The 15,182-nt window shown below is 41.1% G+C and overlaps 1 protein-coding gene across 12 annotated transcripts in view; it reads left to right on the top strand.

Annotated features, from left to right (window-relative positions):
* The window catches only part of dnmt3ab (DNA (cytosine-5-)-methyltransferase 3 alpha b), a 64,616-nt gene that overhangs the window by 34,185 nt on the left and 15,249 nt on the right, over window positions 1-15,182 (top strand). For 11 of the 12 annotated variants that reach the window (XM_053633367.1, XM_053633366.1, XM_053633365.1 and 8 more), the window contains 9 exons: window positions 4,622-4,948; window positions 5,244-5,402; window positions 5,590-5,697; window positions 5,810-5,966; window positions 6,447-6,596; window positions 6,810-6,854; window positions 8,062-8,141; window positions 9,909-10,021; window positions 10,811-10,994. In XM_053633367.1, coding sequence (XP_053489342.1) covers window positions 4,622-4,948; window positions 5,244-5,402; window positions 5,590-5,697; window positions 5,810-5,966; window positions 6,447-6,596; window positions 6,810-6,854; window positions 8,062-8,141; window positions 9,909-10,021; window positions 10,811-10,994 — 1,323 coding nt within the window. Of the gene's footprint in view, window positions 1-2,824; window positions 3,866-3,966; window positions 4,949-5,243; window positions 5,403-5,589; window positions 5,698-5,809; window positions 5,967-6,446; window positions 6,597-6,809; window positions 6,855-8,061; window positions 8,142-9,908; window positions 10,022-10,810; window positions 10,995-15,182 lie in introns of those variants that run through there. The other variant, XM_053633371.1, reaches the window with a different exon arrangement.

The following is a 15,182-nucleotide window of genomic DNA, read 5'->3' as shown; positions in this document are numbered from 1 at the left end:
GTAAATTCGTCATAAAATCATCCTCTTTGGGGATCCAGTTGGCACTTATCCTAACTTTAAGATTTAAAAAAAAAAAAAGGTTATTTATGACGATTTTTAAGAATATTATTTTTAAAAATTAAAAATCTAAAAAAGACTAAACCTTTTTCCTTAAGTTAAAATAAGAAGAAAATCGCCATTAAGAAGAATTTTATTCTTAAGCATGTTTCGTAAGTCCGGCCCAAGGTGCTTGAAGTATCTCAACATGTTATGTGTAGTATGTAAATGATATTAGCTTGTCTGCTTGGATCTTCAAGAATCGAACCAGCTGTGACATTTTTTCCTAGAAAAGTTCACTAGTGAAAGCGATGGGTTTAGTCGTGTATCTTGTTTTAGTGACGCTGACTCTGTGCAGAAACGTTTGCTGACTTTGTTTTGTCAGTGCCATAACCATTTCAGACATCAACCATAAATAACCATTCAGCATGATTTTCTGTAAGCTCAGTTATAAGAGTAGAAACCACGTCTGTAGTAGAAACCACGTGTGTCCTGCGCTGTGCCCTCTGTAGTGTGCCTGAAGAGAGTGGAACCTCAAAGTTTAGGTCACTTCACTTCCTTCCTTAATTTATTTATAGTTATTAAAATCCATTGTACACTGCACTCATATTACTTTGGAGACACACCATGAAATTATAGATGGCGTTCATTCAGGGTGAGCGTTCATATATGTGTGTGTGTGTGTGTGTGTGTGTGTGTGTGTGTGTGTGTGGTATTGCCTCAGGGATTTTCTTTTCATCCAAAGAGCAGGCTGGGCTCCATTATCATAACTGATTGCCCCTGCTGCCTTCTTGGGCCTTTCATGACTGGTTTTGACCCATGAGCACAAGAGACAAGACACTGGGTTATGATTTGAACAAGTCCCCACCATGTGTTGGAGTGTCGTACGGAAAAAGTCTTTCTTTTCCCTATTTCATCAGACAGCAGCCTGTCTTTGCTGTGCCTGCTGATCTGTTACAAACTAAATCTAAAGCTAATTTGGATTGATTTATTTTGTTGGTTATGTCGTCAGTGGTGCTTACTAGCTGATCCAGCAGTACAGACGATTCCTTCGTTTGCATTCTGCCTCACACACGACCTGTGGCACAGATGCCTTGGTCTTGCCAAAGCTATCAGTAGTGTGTGTGTGAGTGTGTGTGAGTGATAAAGACTGTACTGTACTGTACTTCCATAACCCTCCACCCTCCATGCCTCCCCTCCTCCTCTCCTGTGATTTGGAGAGTCAAACTCTTCCCGCAGTGAGGCCCCTGAGAAGGGGGCATTTACAACTGGGAAAACGTCCAGAAACAAACCCCGAATTCTTACAGCCACCTCACTCTTCTTTACTTCCCAGAGCTGTGAGCAGTGGGTGTTGGGGGAGTTAGTTTTCAACTGATTTTCTAGACAAACAACCCCTTCCTTACTCCCGCTGGAGAAAGCGGGCATGATAAGATTCTTCCCCCTACTTTCACAATTCCCCTCATTCCTTTATTCTTAGGGAAGCATGCAACAAAATGGTGTAACCCCCACCCCCCCATCCCCCTTCCTTTTTACATAAGACTTTCTATGCCAAGTGCAACTTCACTCAGTCTGCATTATTTCCTCCTGATAGGTGTGTGGTTTATTCTATCAAATATAAATTCTCTACAATAATGAACAGTCTAGGAGGTTCACTAAGTACAGGGAACCCTGACAAATATTTGGCTCAGATAAAGGTGTAGATTGCGGATTCTTTTTAATGCAATCATGTGTGTCTAGCTGACTTGACTCACCTGGAATTTTTAGGGATACAATACCAACATATATACGTGTGCACATACAGACAAAGCTGCTCACAAAAAACTACGGTCTCTGTTGAGGGCCTGCCAAACATTTTAGTGCATATGGCCTAGTGCTTTGAAGCAGCCAGGGAAGCTGTACAGATATTTATAAACTAAAGTGGAGGCCACATGTTTCTACTCCACATCATCACCCTCCTCTCTTCGTCTTCTTGTTCTTGTTCTTCTTCTTCTTCTCTTTCTCTCTCTCTGACACACACACTGCAACTAATCAAACGTTTGGACACACTAGAGTAAATATATTTTCATTGTCCTGAGGACATTTTGATAGGGAACTGTGGTTGAAATTAGTTTCTAACACAAACATACATAGTGACGTTAATGGCAATTTATTTAATTAAGGAGTAGTTTGGACGTTAAAATTAAAGTGTCTTTCCAAACAAGTAGTTTTTATGTACAATTTAGGAGAAGCAGCCAACAAGTGCTCGGCCTGGCAAAAAAATAAAATAAAATAAAAAGCCCCCTTGGTGAAGGTCCAGCATGAATCTGGTTAAGATGCCAAGAGTGTGCAAAGCTTCATCAGAAATACTGTTTAAAATATAAACTAGTTGTGATTTTTAAACACATTTAGGATTTCTTTGTGGTGGTTAAGATGTTGGACTACTGATCCGAAGGTCATGAGTCCAAATCCCAGCACCACCAATCTGCACCTGCTTGGCGCTTAACCCTGAAAGGCTCAGTTGTATAAATGAGATAAATGTAAGTTACTCTGGATGAGGATGTCTGCTAAATGATGTAAATATTGTTTCACCAGCGTACAGGTGTGTCCAAGCATTTGACTAGGAGTGCATAAACTCAGTGCTCCTGGCTTCACTCCCCCTTGTGGATTGGTGTGATTGTAAACATACAGTCAACCCCAAAAACCCTAAAAAACAAAACACCCTGTATCACTTATTGTCTAGTAATATTAGAATATTCCTATTTATATTGTTTTTTTTTTTTTTTTTTAAAGCTCACCTGAGTGTTTTCATTAGACACTCATCTGTGACTTCCTGTTTCTCTGGGGTGTAAATATGATGTAACACATCATTCATCAACATGGAGAAGATTTCACAAATGAAATGAGACAAAAGTGTGTTAACCTTCATAAATTAGGCAACGGCTTTTTAAAAAATACGGTAGCTACACACCTTTTAAAACAGAGCCCATATCTGCTGTTGGACAGTAATTAAGAAGTTTAAACCAACAGGAGCTATAATGAACATGCCTGGAAAAGGATGCAGGGGTATTTTTCCCCAGTGCACAATTAGTAGAAGGTTAGAGAAGCAAAAATGTCTCCAAGCATCACATTTGGAGGTTTACAGAAGCATTTTAGGGTCACTAAGTCTCCAAATCTACAATTAATGCCAACAAACAATTTGTAAGGCATGCCGGAAGAAAGCGTTTTCATTCTAACCACAAGTGTAAGTACGTGGTGTTTACTAGACACTACTGGAACTTTTACTGGTACTGGTTTCTGTGGTCAGAAGAGACAAAAATAGAGCATCTTGGCAACAAACACTCAAAGTGGGTTTATCGTAAAATGAGGGATGATGTAAAGTATGGTAAAGGTTTTGTGTTGAGTTTGAGGCTGTTTTTCTGTTTCCTCTAAAGACACTTGTTAGGATACATGGCATCATGGACTTCATGAAGTAGCAAGAGATTTTAAGGGAAAATCTGGCTGCCTCTCCCATGAAGCTACAATTGAGTCTTAGTTGGGTCTTCCAGCAGGACAGTGATTCAAAACATACATCCAAATCCAAGCAAAGTGATTACAGATTCAGGCTTGTTCATGGCCATTCCAGTCCTCTGACCCCTGGAGGATCTGGAGAGGAGTGGTGTCAGTTTCCTGTTCTCTATAAGTGGAACCTCATCAAGCTTTATAGGAGAAGACGCAATGCTGTTATATTGGCAGTGGCAGGTCATACAGTACTAAATACAAGGATATCAGTGATTGTGGTTTTGTTAGAACATATATTTTTGATACGGGTTGTTTAATTTTCTTGGAATAAAGGTTTTACCTTCAGTTAAAGGTTAGTATTTGTATATTAGTCTGATTAACCACGAACAGTTATATAACGTTTTACCAATCTTTACCAAGGGTGCCAATAATTCTGGAGCTTACTATATACAGTGGGTGAACAAAGAGGAAGAGAAACAAAAGAGCAATGCCTTTTTCTTGCTGCTTTCAGACTTGCCTTGGCCAATTTACATCTGTGGTGATTGAAACCTGAGATGATGTTGGTTGCTGGCAGCAGAAAAGCATACAGCTATAAAAACAATTCACGTGAGTGACTATACTACAGAGAAAGAGAGAGCGAGAAACAAAAAGAGAGAGGTTGCAGAATGTGCGCAGCTGTTGGGGATTTAACTGTGAGCAGCTTAAGTCACAGCTTGGCTCACGTCCTCTGTTGTTGACCTAATGAGTCCGGTTCGACAAACTCGGTGAACTCTGCACCATGCTGTTTTCTGTGCACCTCAACCACAACAGAAGCGTCATGGCTTCAAAGGGGCCGCAAATGACTTTCTGTTTAGGAGATCGGGGGGATTGTTTCCATTTTTTTTCCTTTCTCTCGACCTTCCTCACTCTCAAAAGGGAGTTGCTCACTCTTAATCAAGAGAACTGGAAATATTTGCTTCGGCATCTGGGATTACTGTAGTGTAAACAGACCTAGTGATTATTGTCATGGAGCCGCGTCATTCTCAGAAGGGGCTGTCAAAGCAAGTCTGCCTCTGCTGAATGCGTTTCACCTCTCTTCTCCTCTCTGTTCCTGTCCCACTTGCTGCAGGCGGAGAAGAAGGCCAAACTGGTTTCCATAATGAACTCAATGGAGGAGCACGAAGAGGTGGAGGCCAAGCCTCAGACAGCCTGTGGCACCATCAACAGCCCACTGACCACTGACCCCCCACCACCAACACAGCAACAGCAGCAACTAACCCAGGCTCTTCCCAAAGCTCAACCACAACCACAAATACAGCCTATACCCCAGCAACAGCAACAGCAACAGCCTACAGACCCAGCATCCCCTACAGTGGCCACCACACCAGAGCCAGTGCCTATAGGGGACGGAGATAAGACCTCACCAAAGTCCACCGACACAGAGGCTGAGTATGAGGTAGTGCCACATCTTCAGCAAGTGTACATTTGTCACTGTCATTATAATTGATAAAGAATGACAAATTGAAGCATGATTGTGGATTAAAGCTTCTAATTTTGGAACAGCGTTTAATATGCTATTGATCAAAACCTGCCAGCACTTCTGATTGATTAAGTCTCTTGAGATCGTATCATATGTATAAAATAGTGGCTTGTTACCCTGTAGTAATGATAAAAGGCTTAGTAACAAGAACAGATACTGTGCAACAGAACTCCCTATGGACCGGATGATGAGGTTTATGTGGTATGTACAGGATGGCAGAGGCTTTGGCATTGGTGAGCTGGTGTGGGGGAAACTGCGGGGTTTCTCTTGGTGGCCAGGACGCATCGTATCCTGGTGGATGACTGGCCGAAGCCGAGCTGCCGAGGGAACCAGATGGGTCATGTGGTTCGGTGATGGCAAATTCTCTGTGGTATGTATTTCAAGTCACATCAATTACATTCATTCATCTTCTGTAACCGCTTTATCCTGGTCAGGATCCAGAGCCTATCCCAGGAAAACTGGGCATGTCATTCTAAATATCTCCTAGGAATATTCCAATGAATGGTGCATCAGCACTTATAGTTGACGTTGTGTTCTGAATATTCCTTGTTTTTTAGGTCTGTGTTGAGAAATTGTTGCCTTTGAGTTCCTTCTGCAATGCTTTTCACCATCCAACTTACAACAAACAGCCAATGTACAAGAAAGCCATCTATGAGGTGCTACAGGTACGACTTAAAACTCTCAAGCGTATTCAACTATGGAATTGTATATGAACCTGGGTTTTGTCTTGTGCAGAAATGTGACCAGCGCACCTGTCCGCTGAAATGTTATTTTCAGGTAGCCAGCAGTAGAGCAGGAAAAGTGTTCCTCACCTGTCCTGAGAATGACGACACTGACACCTGTAAGTCGGTGGACATGCAGAACAAGCAGATGATTGAATGGGCCATGACAGGATTCCAGCCCACTGGTCCCAAGGGCCTGGAGCCACCAGAAGGTAAACGCTACTGCCTTGCTCGTTTGAAAGGGATTATGGGGCCTATGTGGTAAAAAGACATTCCTGTACAAGCGAAGACACATACCTGAAGTGAAGTCAGATGCTGGGAATTTGTTGTAGATTTGTTTCTAAGCCTTGCACATGTATGTTGTTGATGAAAACAACTTCAAACAGTTTTTATTTGAGAGATGTGGTGCTGCATACCTGATGTGTGTAATGGTTTTTGGGAACTCTCAGGGATCTTCACAACCGATCTAGTGTTATTTTTTTCTTTCTTTTTTTTTTCTTTGTTCAACTATGTTCAAATCTAAGTGCTTATCCTGAAAGCCCATGTACACACTGCTGTTCGGGAGCTAAGGGCTCTGGGTTTATAACCATCACTCACTGACAGGCTAAATCACATACCGGCTTTCTATGTTCAGAGTATGATTCTTCAGTCTGTTTTCGATTGATCTGATTTGTTGACACGGCTTTTCACAGAGGAGCGCAACCCATATAAGGAAGTGTACCCGGAAATGTGGGTGGAGCCCGAAGCCGCAGCCTATGCACCCCCACCTGCCAAAAGGCCTCGTAAAAGCACAGGGACTGAGAAGCCCAAGGTGAAAGACATCGTCGATGAGAGAACCCGAGGTGAGCCATCACTCTCACTGAGTCACACAGGGCCATGGAGTTCAGTGAGTTCATACACACACACACACACACCCAACCTCTCACATAAGCACATGCCTCTAATCAAGATTATCAGCCTCAACTGCTAAGCTCTTGAAGGTAAACATTAGGCTGTAAAAGTCACACAGGGAATCAGATAGTCCTAATGACCCTTTCTTCTCTGCTTTTTTGCAGAGAGGCTTGTATACGAAGTGCGCCAGAAGTCCAGGAATATTGAAGGTATTTATTTACGATAGAGTCTGCTGACTTGTAAAGTGTTTCCCATGAAGTCTAAGGGCTGATTTGTACTTCTGAGTGCATGCCAGGAGGCTTTTGCTTACACCCTCTAGACAAACGTGTCCTCTAGAAGGTGCTGTCGCATGATCCACACCAAAATGTACGGTATTAGACAGCGAAGAAGGACCCAAACAGTGTGTTTGACTTTAGGAATAATAAATAGAAGATAGCACGGCATAAATTTGTTTTCAAAAGTGATTCATTACAAACCAAGTGAATTCTCCCTGAAATCATTTCTGGAGTGTTTTAACTCGTCTGTATTTAGTAGTATGAGCGGCTCCTGTATTGAAGCACTTCAGTTTAACTAGCGTTTCAATCCACTGATTGACGGATGCTTTCGTTTTTATTTGTATTGACTTGCTGTGGTTTACTTCACCTAAACTCTGTGTTTCCTGGGAGTCTATTAGAAGAAAGAGCACATTAAGTGTGTGAACCAGCAGGATTAAACTGTACATTATAACGAACTACAGCCATTACAAAGCCTCACACATTATACAATATATTTATATTAACACAATATCGTGATTATAGTTTTCCGTAAACAAATCCATTATACAGTAATGCGACCATATCATGAAAAGCAGGGAGAAAAACTCACTCGTGTTCATTTCTACTCACTGTTCAGAGTTTTTAATCATAGAGGAGAAGTTAGAATTAAAGACAGCAGTCTGAAAAACTCACAGTGAAGATGTTTAAACTGAGATTTTCCAGAGATTTTTGCATGCATTTCTGTCACAAGCTGTTTTAAGGGTTTTAACGGGCCACACATTCAGAAAGCAGATTCAGAGCATGAGCTCGTGTGTAGAAGACGGAACGTTCTGGATCAGGGAAAATTTTATTGATTAGCATTGTTATTGCTTGAACCTCAGATGTATTTTGAACAGTATTCCTATGATTTAAACAACATTAATCTGAAATAGACTGTTTACGTCTACGCAACCGACACGACACTCCGCCAGACAATTAGCGTTCACCCGAAACACAGCTATGAGGACTGTACGCTAGCAAGTCTCTGCATGCCACGTTTTACCCATGATCCCTCTATCTGTGTCACGACGCAAAGAAGCAAATATGTATTAACCAGAAGTATAAATTGGCCTTAAGACACTGAAACCACACAGGACCTTACCTTCTCCTTACTTTCTCACAGACATTTGTATCTCCTGTGGAACCCTGAATGTTTCCCGTGAGCACCCACTCTTCAGTGGAGGAATGTGCCAAAGCTGTAAGGTAGAAGCTAGCTTTTTGTTATCAGCCTTGTGCCCAGCCACCAATCTTAGAAAAAATGGTACTAACCTGGACTTTTTCTTGTCTCTGGTGTGGTATACTTTTTTGTACCTATAATGTGTGTCTTTTCCCTGCAAATGACAGTCATTTTATTTGTTATATGCACAGTATGCCAGAGACTATTGTACATCCAAATGCTTGTGGTGAGGCTCTGTAAACTCAAAAGAAAAGAACACACAATCTTTCTTTAATAGAAGTGACTAAACAATAATTTAAGTAAATACAAATAGAACAAATAAGAGCAAATAAATGTCTATATAGTGTATCCTTAAACCTTTCTAGGTAGAATATACATACTCAAAGTACAAAAGGTGTATGCTTGAGGGTACCACCCCAGCAACAAGTAATAGTACAGTTTAGCACCCTTTTTCTCTGAGAGTGTAGATTAATATTGTGAATTAGAATCCCTCTGATCCTATTCCAAAATCATTTGAACAAACGTACATATACACTCAATGAGCACTTTATCAGGAACACTGTACTAATACTGGGTCGGCCCTCTTTTTGCTGTGAAAACAACCTCAGTTCTTTGTGGCCTGAATTCCACAAGATTTTGGAAACATTCCTTTGAGATTCTGGTCCATGTTGACATGAGCATGCAGTTCCTGCAGATTTTTCAGGTGCCCTTTTGTTCTACCACGTCCCAAGGATGTTCTATTGGAAACAGATCCGGTGACTGTAGGCCACTGAAGAACACTAAACTCATTGTCATGTTCATGAAACCATTTTGAGATGACTTTTGCGTTTGTGACGCGGTGCATTATCATGCTGGAAGTAGTCATTAGAAGATAGTAAATTGTGGACATGAAGGGATGCACATGATCAGCAACAATACTCAAATAGACTGTGGACATTCAAGTGATGATCGATTGGTATTAATGGCCCAAATTGTGCCAAGAAAACATTCCTCACACCATTACACCACCTCCACCAGCCTGGACTGTTGACACAACGCAGGTTATGTCCATGGATTCATGCTGTTGGTGCCAAATTCTGACCATTTGTTTACCTCAGCACAAATCAAGATTAATCAGACCAGGCTACATTTTTCCAGTGTTTAACTGTCCAGTTGTGGTGAGTCTGTGCCACTGTAGCCTCAGTTTCTGTTCTTGTCTGACAGAAGTGGAACCCGATATGATCTTCTGCTGTTATAGCACATCCACCTCAAGATTCGACATGTTGTGCATTGAGGCTTTTCTGCTCACCGCAGTTGTACAGAGTCGTTTTGAGTTACTGTAGCCTTTCCGTCAGCTTGATCCAGTCTGGTCATTCTCTGTTGACCGCTCTCATCAAGGCGTTTCCATTCCACAGAACTGCCACTTACTGGATGTTTTTTCATTTTTGCACCATTCTGAGTAAAGTCTAGAGACTGCTGTGTGTGTGTGTGTGTGTGAAAATCCCAGGATATCAGCAGTTAAATACTCAAACCAGCCCATGTGTCACCAAAATGCCACAGTCAGAATCTAATTTTTTTCCTCATACTGATGGTTGATATGAACATTACCCTGAAAATTCTGTTGGCCCGTATCTGCATGATTTTATGCATTGCACTGCTACCCCACGATCGGCAGATAATTACAGTTAGATAACTGCACGAACTTGCAGGTGTACAGGTGTTCCTAATAAAGCGCTCATATACTATACTTTTGTGTATTAGCGAGACAAACTCAAGCTTTGTGTTCATTAGTGTGTAATGCTGTTGTGTTACAGAACTGCTTCTTGGAGTGTGCGTACCAGTATGACGACGACGGATACCAGTCTTACTGCACAATCTGTTGTGGAGGGAGGGAGGTGCTCATGTGTGGAAACAATAACTGCTGCAGGTGCAACCGCCACAGACTGTTCAGTTTGTTAATGCACCATCGTAATGGGCTTTTGCACAGTTAAATGAATACAGGGTTGCATCAAAAGCATTCTTTTTTCAGACCGAGTATGAGTAAATGATTTTGGGGAATTTTCAGTACTGATTCCGATACTGATAATGAAATGATTAACCTACTTAGCATTAAGCAATCTGGGGCATCCTGTAACATTTTATTTACATCTGTTTTACATATAGCTGCTCACAATGAACTACTTGTATTTAAGTTATGTCATTGAAAAAGTATCTTTAATAGAGAGCATGAGGACAGACATCCTGAGCACACAGAACAGTGTCAGCAAGTGTGGTCATTAAAAAATGAATGGAAAAAAAGTTGAATGAATTGCACCTTGATTCGTGAGCAAAGTGTGTAGACGCTGGTGATTGATGGGGAAAGAAAGTGCCCGTGGCTCAGTGCTCAGTGCTCATAGAACTGAAGTTTGATTGCCAACATTAATGATGAAATACATCCAGATCACATCACGTAGTACCAGATTTTATTTTTCGCAAGTAAGAGTAAATGAGCACTACCGAAGCCAAACCCAATACCACTATTATTGGTATTAATGCATCTCTAATTCTAACAATACAGATTAGTTGATATTAATGTTAAGGAGAAGCTTGGATATAATGATAACACAACTGTCACTGCTACTACTGATGTAATAGACCGAGGATATATTCTGCATTATGTCATAGCCTGGATACTGCTGTCAGAATTTATTGTCTTACTGGACTGTTTTGTTTGCAGGTGTTTCTGTGTAGAGTGTGTGGATCTGTTAGTCGGGCCGGGTGCAGCACAAGCTGCTATAAAGGAGGACCCTTGGAACTGCTATATGTGTGGTCAGAAGCCTCAGTTCGGGCTGCTGGAACGCCGGGCTGACTGGCCCAGTCGCCTACAACACTTCTTTGCCAACAACCACGACCAGGACTTTGTAAGTTGCACCCACAAGTTTTTTAATGAAAGTGATTTTGGCATAATTGGTCATGAACAGTATGTTATGATGCAATTGAAAGAAATTGTTGCATCTTATAAATGACCAACCCAACAAAAAGGTTTTCCTGGGAACTGCATCATGTACCTTCTGCATATTTCGATAAAAGAATACGAATGGCATAGAAGACCGCAAGCGAGCCTTAAGAAAGCCAAAGAGCTGCCAGTTTGAGACACGACGTAAGCATAAACAGTCCATAACAATGCCAGAAAAGCCTTTTCTAATAAGATTAGCATGTGAAGGCTTGAGATCCACTCACTGATGGAGTTAAGTGAAGATTTCTTTATGGACTGTTTCATGGTCCACCTGTGCTGCAGTGGCATAGGGCGGACTGTTAAAGCGCTTCTGAGGTTGTTTATATTATCTCAAATTTATGGTCAGGGAAGTACTTTGACCAGTTCTCCATTACCGAATAATGGGCCCCAGTTACTGAAGTGATTTAATGTGAAAAAGTTATTTTTTCTTTTCTTTTTTTTTTCTTTCTTTCTGGAAGTATGTATAGGTGTGGGGCAGTTCTAGCATTTTAACAGCAATTAAACAGAAATAGGTTAAGACAGATCAGAAGCTGGGAAAGACATGCGGCACACTTTGAAGTGAGTGAAGGGCCAGAGGACTCTTTACTGAGTGGTTTCCTAGTCAGACAACAGTTGTATTTTTGTCTTATTAACCCATTTTAAAATGCTCATATTTATACAGGGGTGCACGGTGGCTTAGTGGTTAGCATGTTTGCCTCACCTCCAGGGTTGGGGGTTGAATTCCTGCCTCTGTTGTGTGTGGGCGGAGCTTATATGTTCTCCCTGTGCTTCAGGAGTTTCCTCCGGGTACTCTGGTTTCCCTCCCCAGTCCAAAGACATGTGTTGTAGGCTGATTGGCATCTCTAAATTGTCTGTAATGGGTGTGTGAGTGTGTGTGCAGTTGTGCCCTGCTATGGGTTGCCACCCCGTCCAGGGTGTCCCCCACCTTGTGCCCCGGCGAGTTCCCTGAGATAGACTCCAGTATCCCCTGCGACCATGTGTAGGATAAGCGGTACAGAAAATGGATGGCTATTATTTATACGTGAGTACAGTGGAAAGCAGAGGCAACAGGCCACATTGCACTTAGTCCAATGTCAAGTGGGCTGGACCAAAAAAATCAGTTTAGTAGACTGATAACACATCACTGTCATTTTAATGTGCTCATCTATTAGCATTTATACGAAAGGTACATTTTGAATACACAATCAGATTGAACACCTAGAAAACAGATGAACTGACTGCAGCTTAAGAAACCCCAACCCCCCCCCCCCCCAATTTCCAATTATGGTTTTACCATTCCAAAGGCATGGCATTAATATGGAGTTGACCCCCATCCCCCCTTTCTGTTATACAGTAACAGCCTCCAGTCTTCTGGGAAGGTTTTCTACTAGATTTTGGAGTGTGGTTGTTGGGGTTTGTATTCATTCAGCTACATGAGCATTAATAAGGTCAGGCACTGATGTTGGGCAAGGAGGCCTGGGGTGAAGTTGGTGTTCAAGTTCAGTCTCAAAAGTTCAATCCCAAGGGTTCTGTTCAGGCAACTTCTACTCCAACCTTGGCATGTCTTCATGGCTCTTACTTTGTGCACAGGGGCATTGTCAAGAGGCATGTTTGGGCCCCTTCGTTTCAGTGAATGGAAATTGTAATGCTGCAGCATACAAAGACATTCTATACAATCATGTGCCTCCAACTTTGTGGCAAAAGGCCCACATATTGGGGTCATTGTCAGGCATCCATATACTTTTGGCCATATAGTGTATATCATTAATCTACACAAAATAATCCATAATATTGAAGTTTGGTGAAAAACAATATAGTTTGCAAAATTATTTACAGATAAAGGTCATAAAAGTTGTGATTGCATAAGTATTCACCCCCACTGGTGTGAAAGAAACATAAACTGCGTTTACATGGACAACAATAATCCACTCTTAATCCGATTAAGACCATACTCTAATTAAGAAACTACCATGTAAACAGCAATTTTTACTTACCTTAATCTAATTAAGGTCATAATCGAAGTAAGCAATAATCTGATTAAGACAGGTGGAGTACTCCTGTTTTAGTCGCATTATGGACGTGTAGTAGTGACATGTAAACACCTTAATCACATTATGAACATTGTGTGGGAGTTTTCACCGCATTTTGCGACAGGACATGATCACACACGGCCGTTTTACGGCGAACAAGAGAGTTCGGCTGTGTCCCAAATTGCATACGTTCCTACTATAGGCCTGTAGTGGGGAAAAATACATGTATCTTAGCTACTATATAGACGGTAACTACGCGATTTGGGACACACCCACCGCTTCAAGTAGTTGTCTATTAGCACGTATAGCATGACAAATAATTAACTGCACTTAAAGCATTCGTAAAAAAAAATAAATAAAAACACCCAAAACTGTATACGGTACCATAACGAAGACGAACTGTATGTTGATACATGAAATTCTGGAGGGACGTCGGACAGCGTGGTGCGGTGACGAAATGACGCGGGCTGTTAATCTAATTATGTTCTATAACATGTAAAACGGGTACATGACAGGAGTATTCTAAAAGCGACTCATGTAAACACCTTAATCACATTATTATCTTACTCAGATTAAGGTCAATAATTAGATTACTGCTGTCCATGTAAATGTAGTCATAGTTACAGGATCATATTTTCAGCTTGCTTATGAAGTGAAGTTTATTGCTCTATTTTGCCCTCTAGTGGAATAACAGAGACTAGGTCTTTTTTGTTGTTGTTGAATGTTTCAACTCAATTGAAAGAGGATTTTAATTAACAAAAACGGCTTCTAAGTTTATTTGGTGGACCAGATTAGAACCTTTATCGGCTCATGGCCTGTATGTTTGACATCCCTGCCCTGCAACTTTGTTTTTCATATTTGTATGATAAAATTCACCAAAGACATAAACCAGAAAGATGTCAAAGTTAATATGATCTTGTTGAGCTTCACTGGCAAAGCTCCCAAACCCATATAATTAAAACAGCACATGGAAGGTCACGACATGGAATAAAGCCTCAGTGGAAATGTGTGGAGAATGTTTGGCTGTATGCGCAGACCATATTTTTTTTTAAATGAATGGTACAGTCCAGGGTGCATCTTGCATCAGCAGCGTCCTATTTTCTTAAAAGTATAGATGTATAGCTGTGTAAACATTCTTCAAAATTCTCCTTTTGTGTTATACTGAAAACAGAATATAGGGTTGGGAACAACTTGAGGGTGAGTAAATACATTTGTGTAAGTAATTTTGTCTGGCTAGCTGACAGTCATGTCGTTTTACAGAGACATTATGACCATATTGAAAAGACAATAATAAAAAGACACTCGAATGATATAATTTTTTTCTTTGGGATAGCAGAAAAGAGGGTAAGCTGACACGTACAGGACAAAATGTTAGCAGTGTATACACAGTTGAAGTTTTGTAATTCGTATTTGGTCTGCTCTACTGTTTGGAACATATTATTCACTATATCTGAGCATAATATGATGAAAGGCCTGCCTGGGGTTAGAGAATGAGTAAATCTGAAATATAATAAACAATCTGATCTAACTTGGTTTTGCATTGTAAAACACATTGACCTTATTGTAGTTATTTTGGTCCTAAATATAAAGGTCTTGCATTGTGTGTATATATAAATAACGTATATATAAATATTTGGGCCTTTATTACATAGAGAACTAAGAAGGACCATTACATTTGTGACCCCACCCCCCACTGAATGGTTTGGTCCCCCCACCCACCAGTGTTCAGGATGTGGTTACGGCCTTGCTTTGCAATAAATCTTCTCTCTAATTTTGTTTTGGTCAGTTCCCACCAACCATTTAGGGCTTTCCTATCATACATCAGATACCAATCTGTGAGGGTGAATGCTATCACATGCTTCCTCAGAGACATGTGAAGCCAGCCAATCTTTTTGAACCGCTGCTCATGTTGGGTGGTGTAACACACTTGGAGGAAAGCTATCTGCTGTCTGTCCCCTTCTACATTCACAGATACCCATGATTGGTGAGAGTCACTGTGATTGACAGGGGAAAGAGTACTGTATGTCACCCCTCCCACCCAGAGAGCATGGCTAGTTTTACTCTCTTGGACTCCTGGCCATGGA

The sequence above is a fragment of the Ictalurus furcatus genome, chromosome 9, assembly GCF_023375685.1.
Source record: "Ictalurus furcatus strain D&B chromosome 9, Billie_1.0, whole genome shotgun sequence".
Classification (NCBI taxonomy): Eukaryota; Metazoa; Chordata; class Actinopteri; order Siluriformes; family Ictaluridae; genus Ictalurus; species Ictalurus furcatus.
The sequence above is the reverse complement of the archived record's forward strand: the minus strand, read 5'-3'. Positions and strand labels throughout refer to the sequence as shown.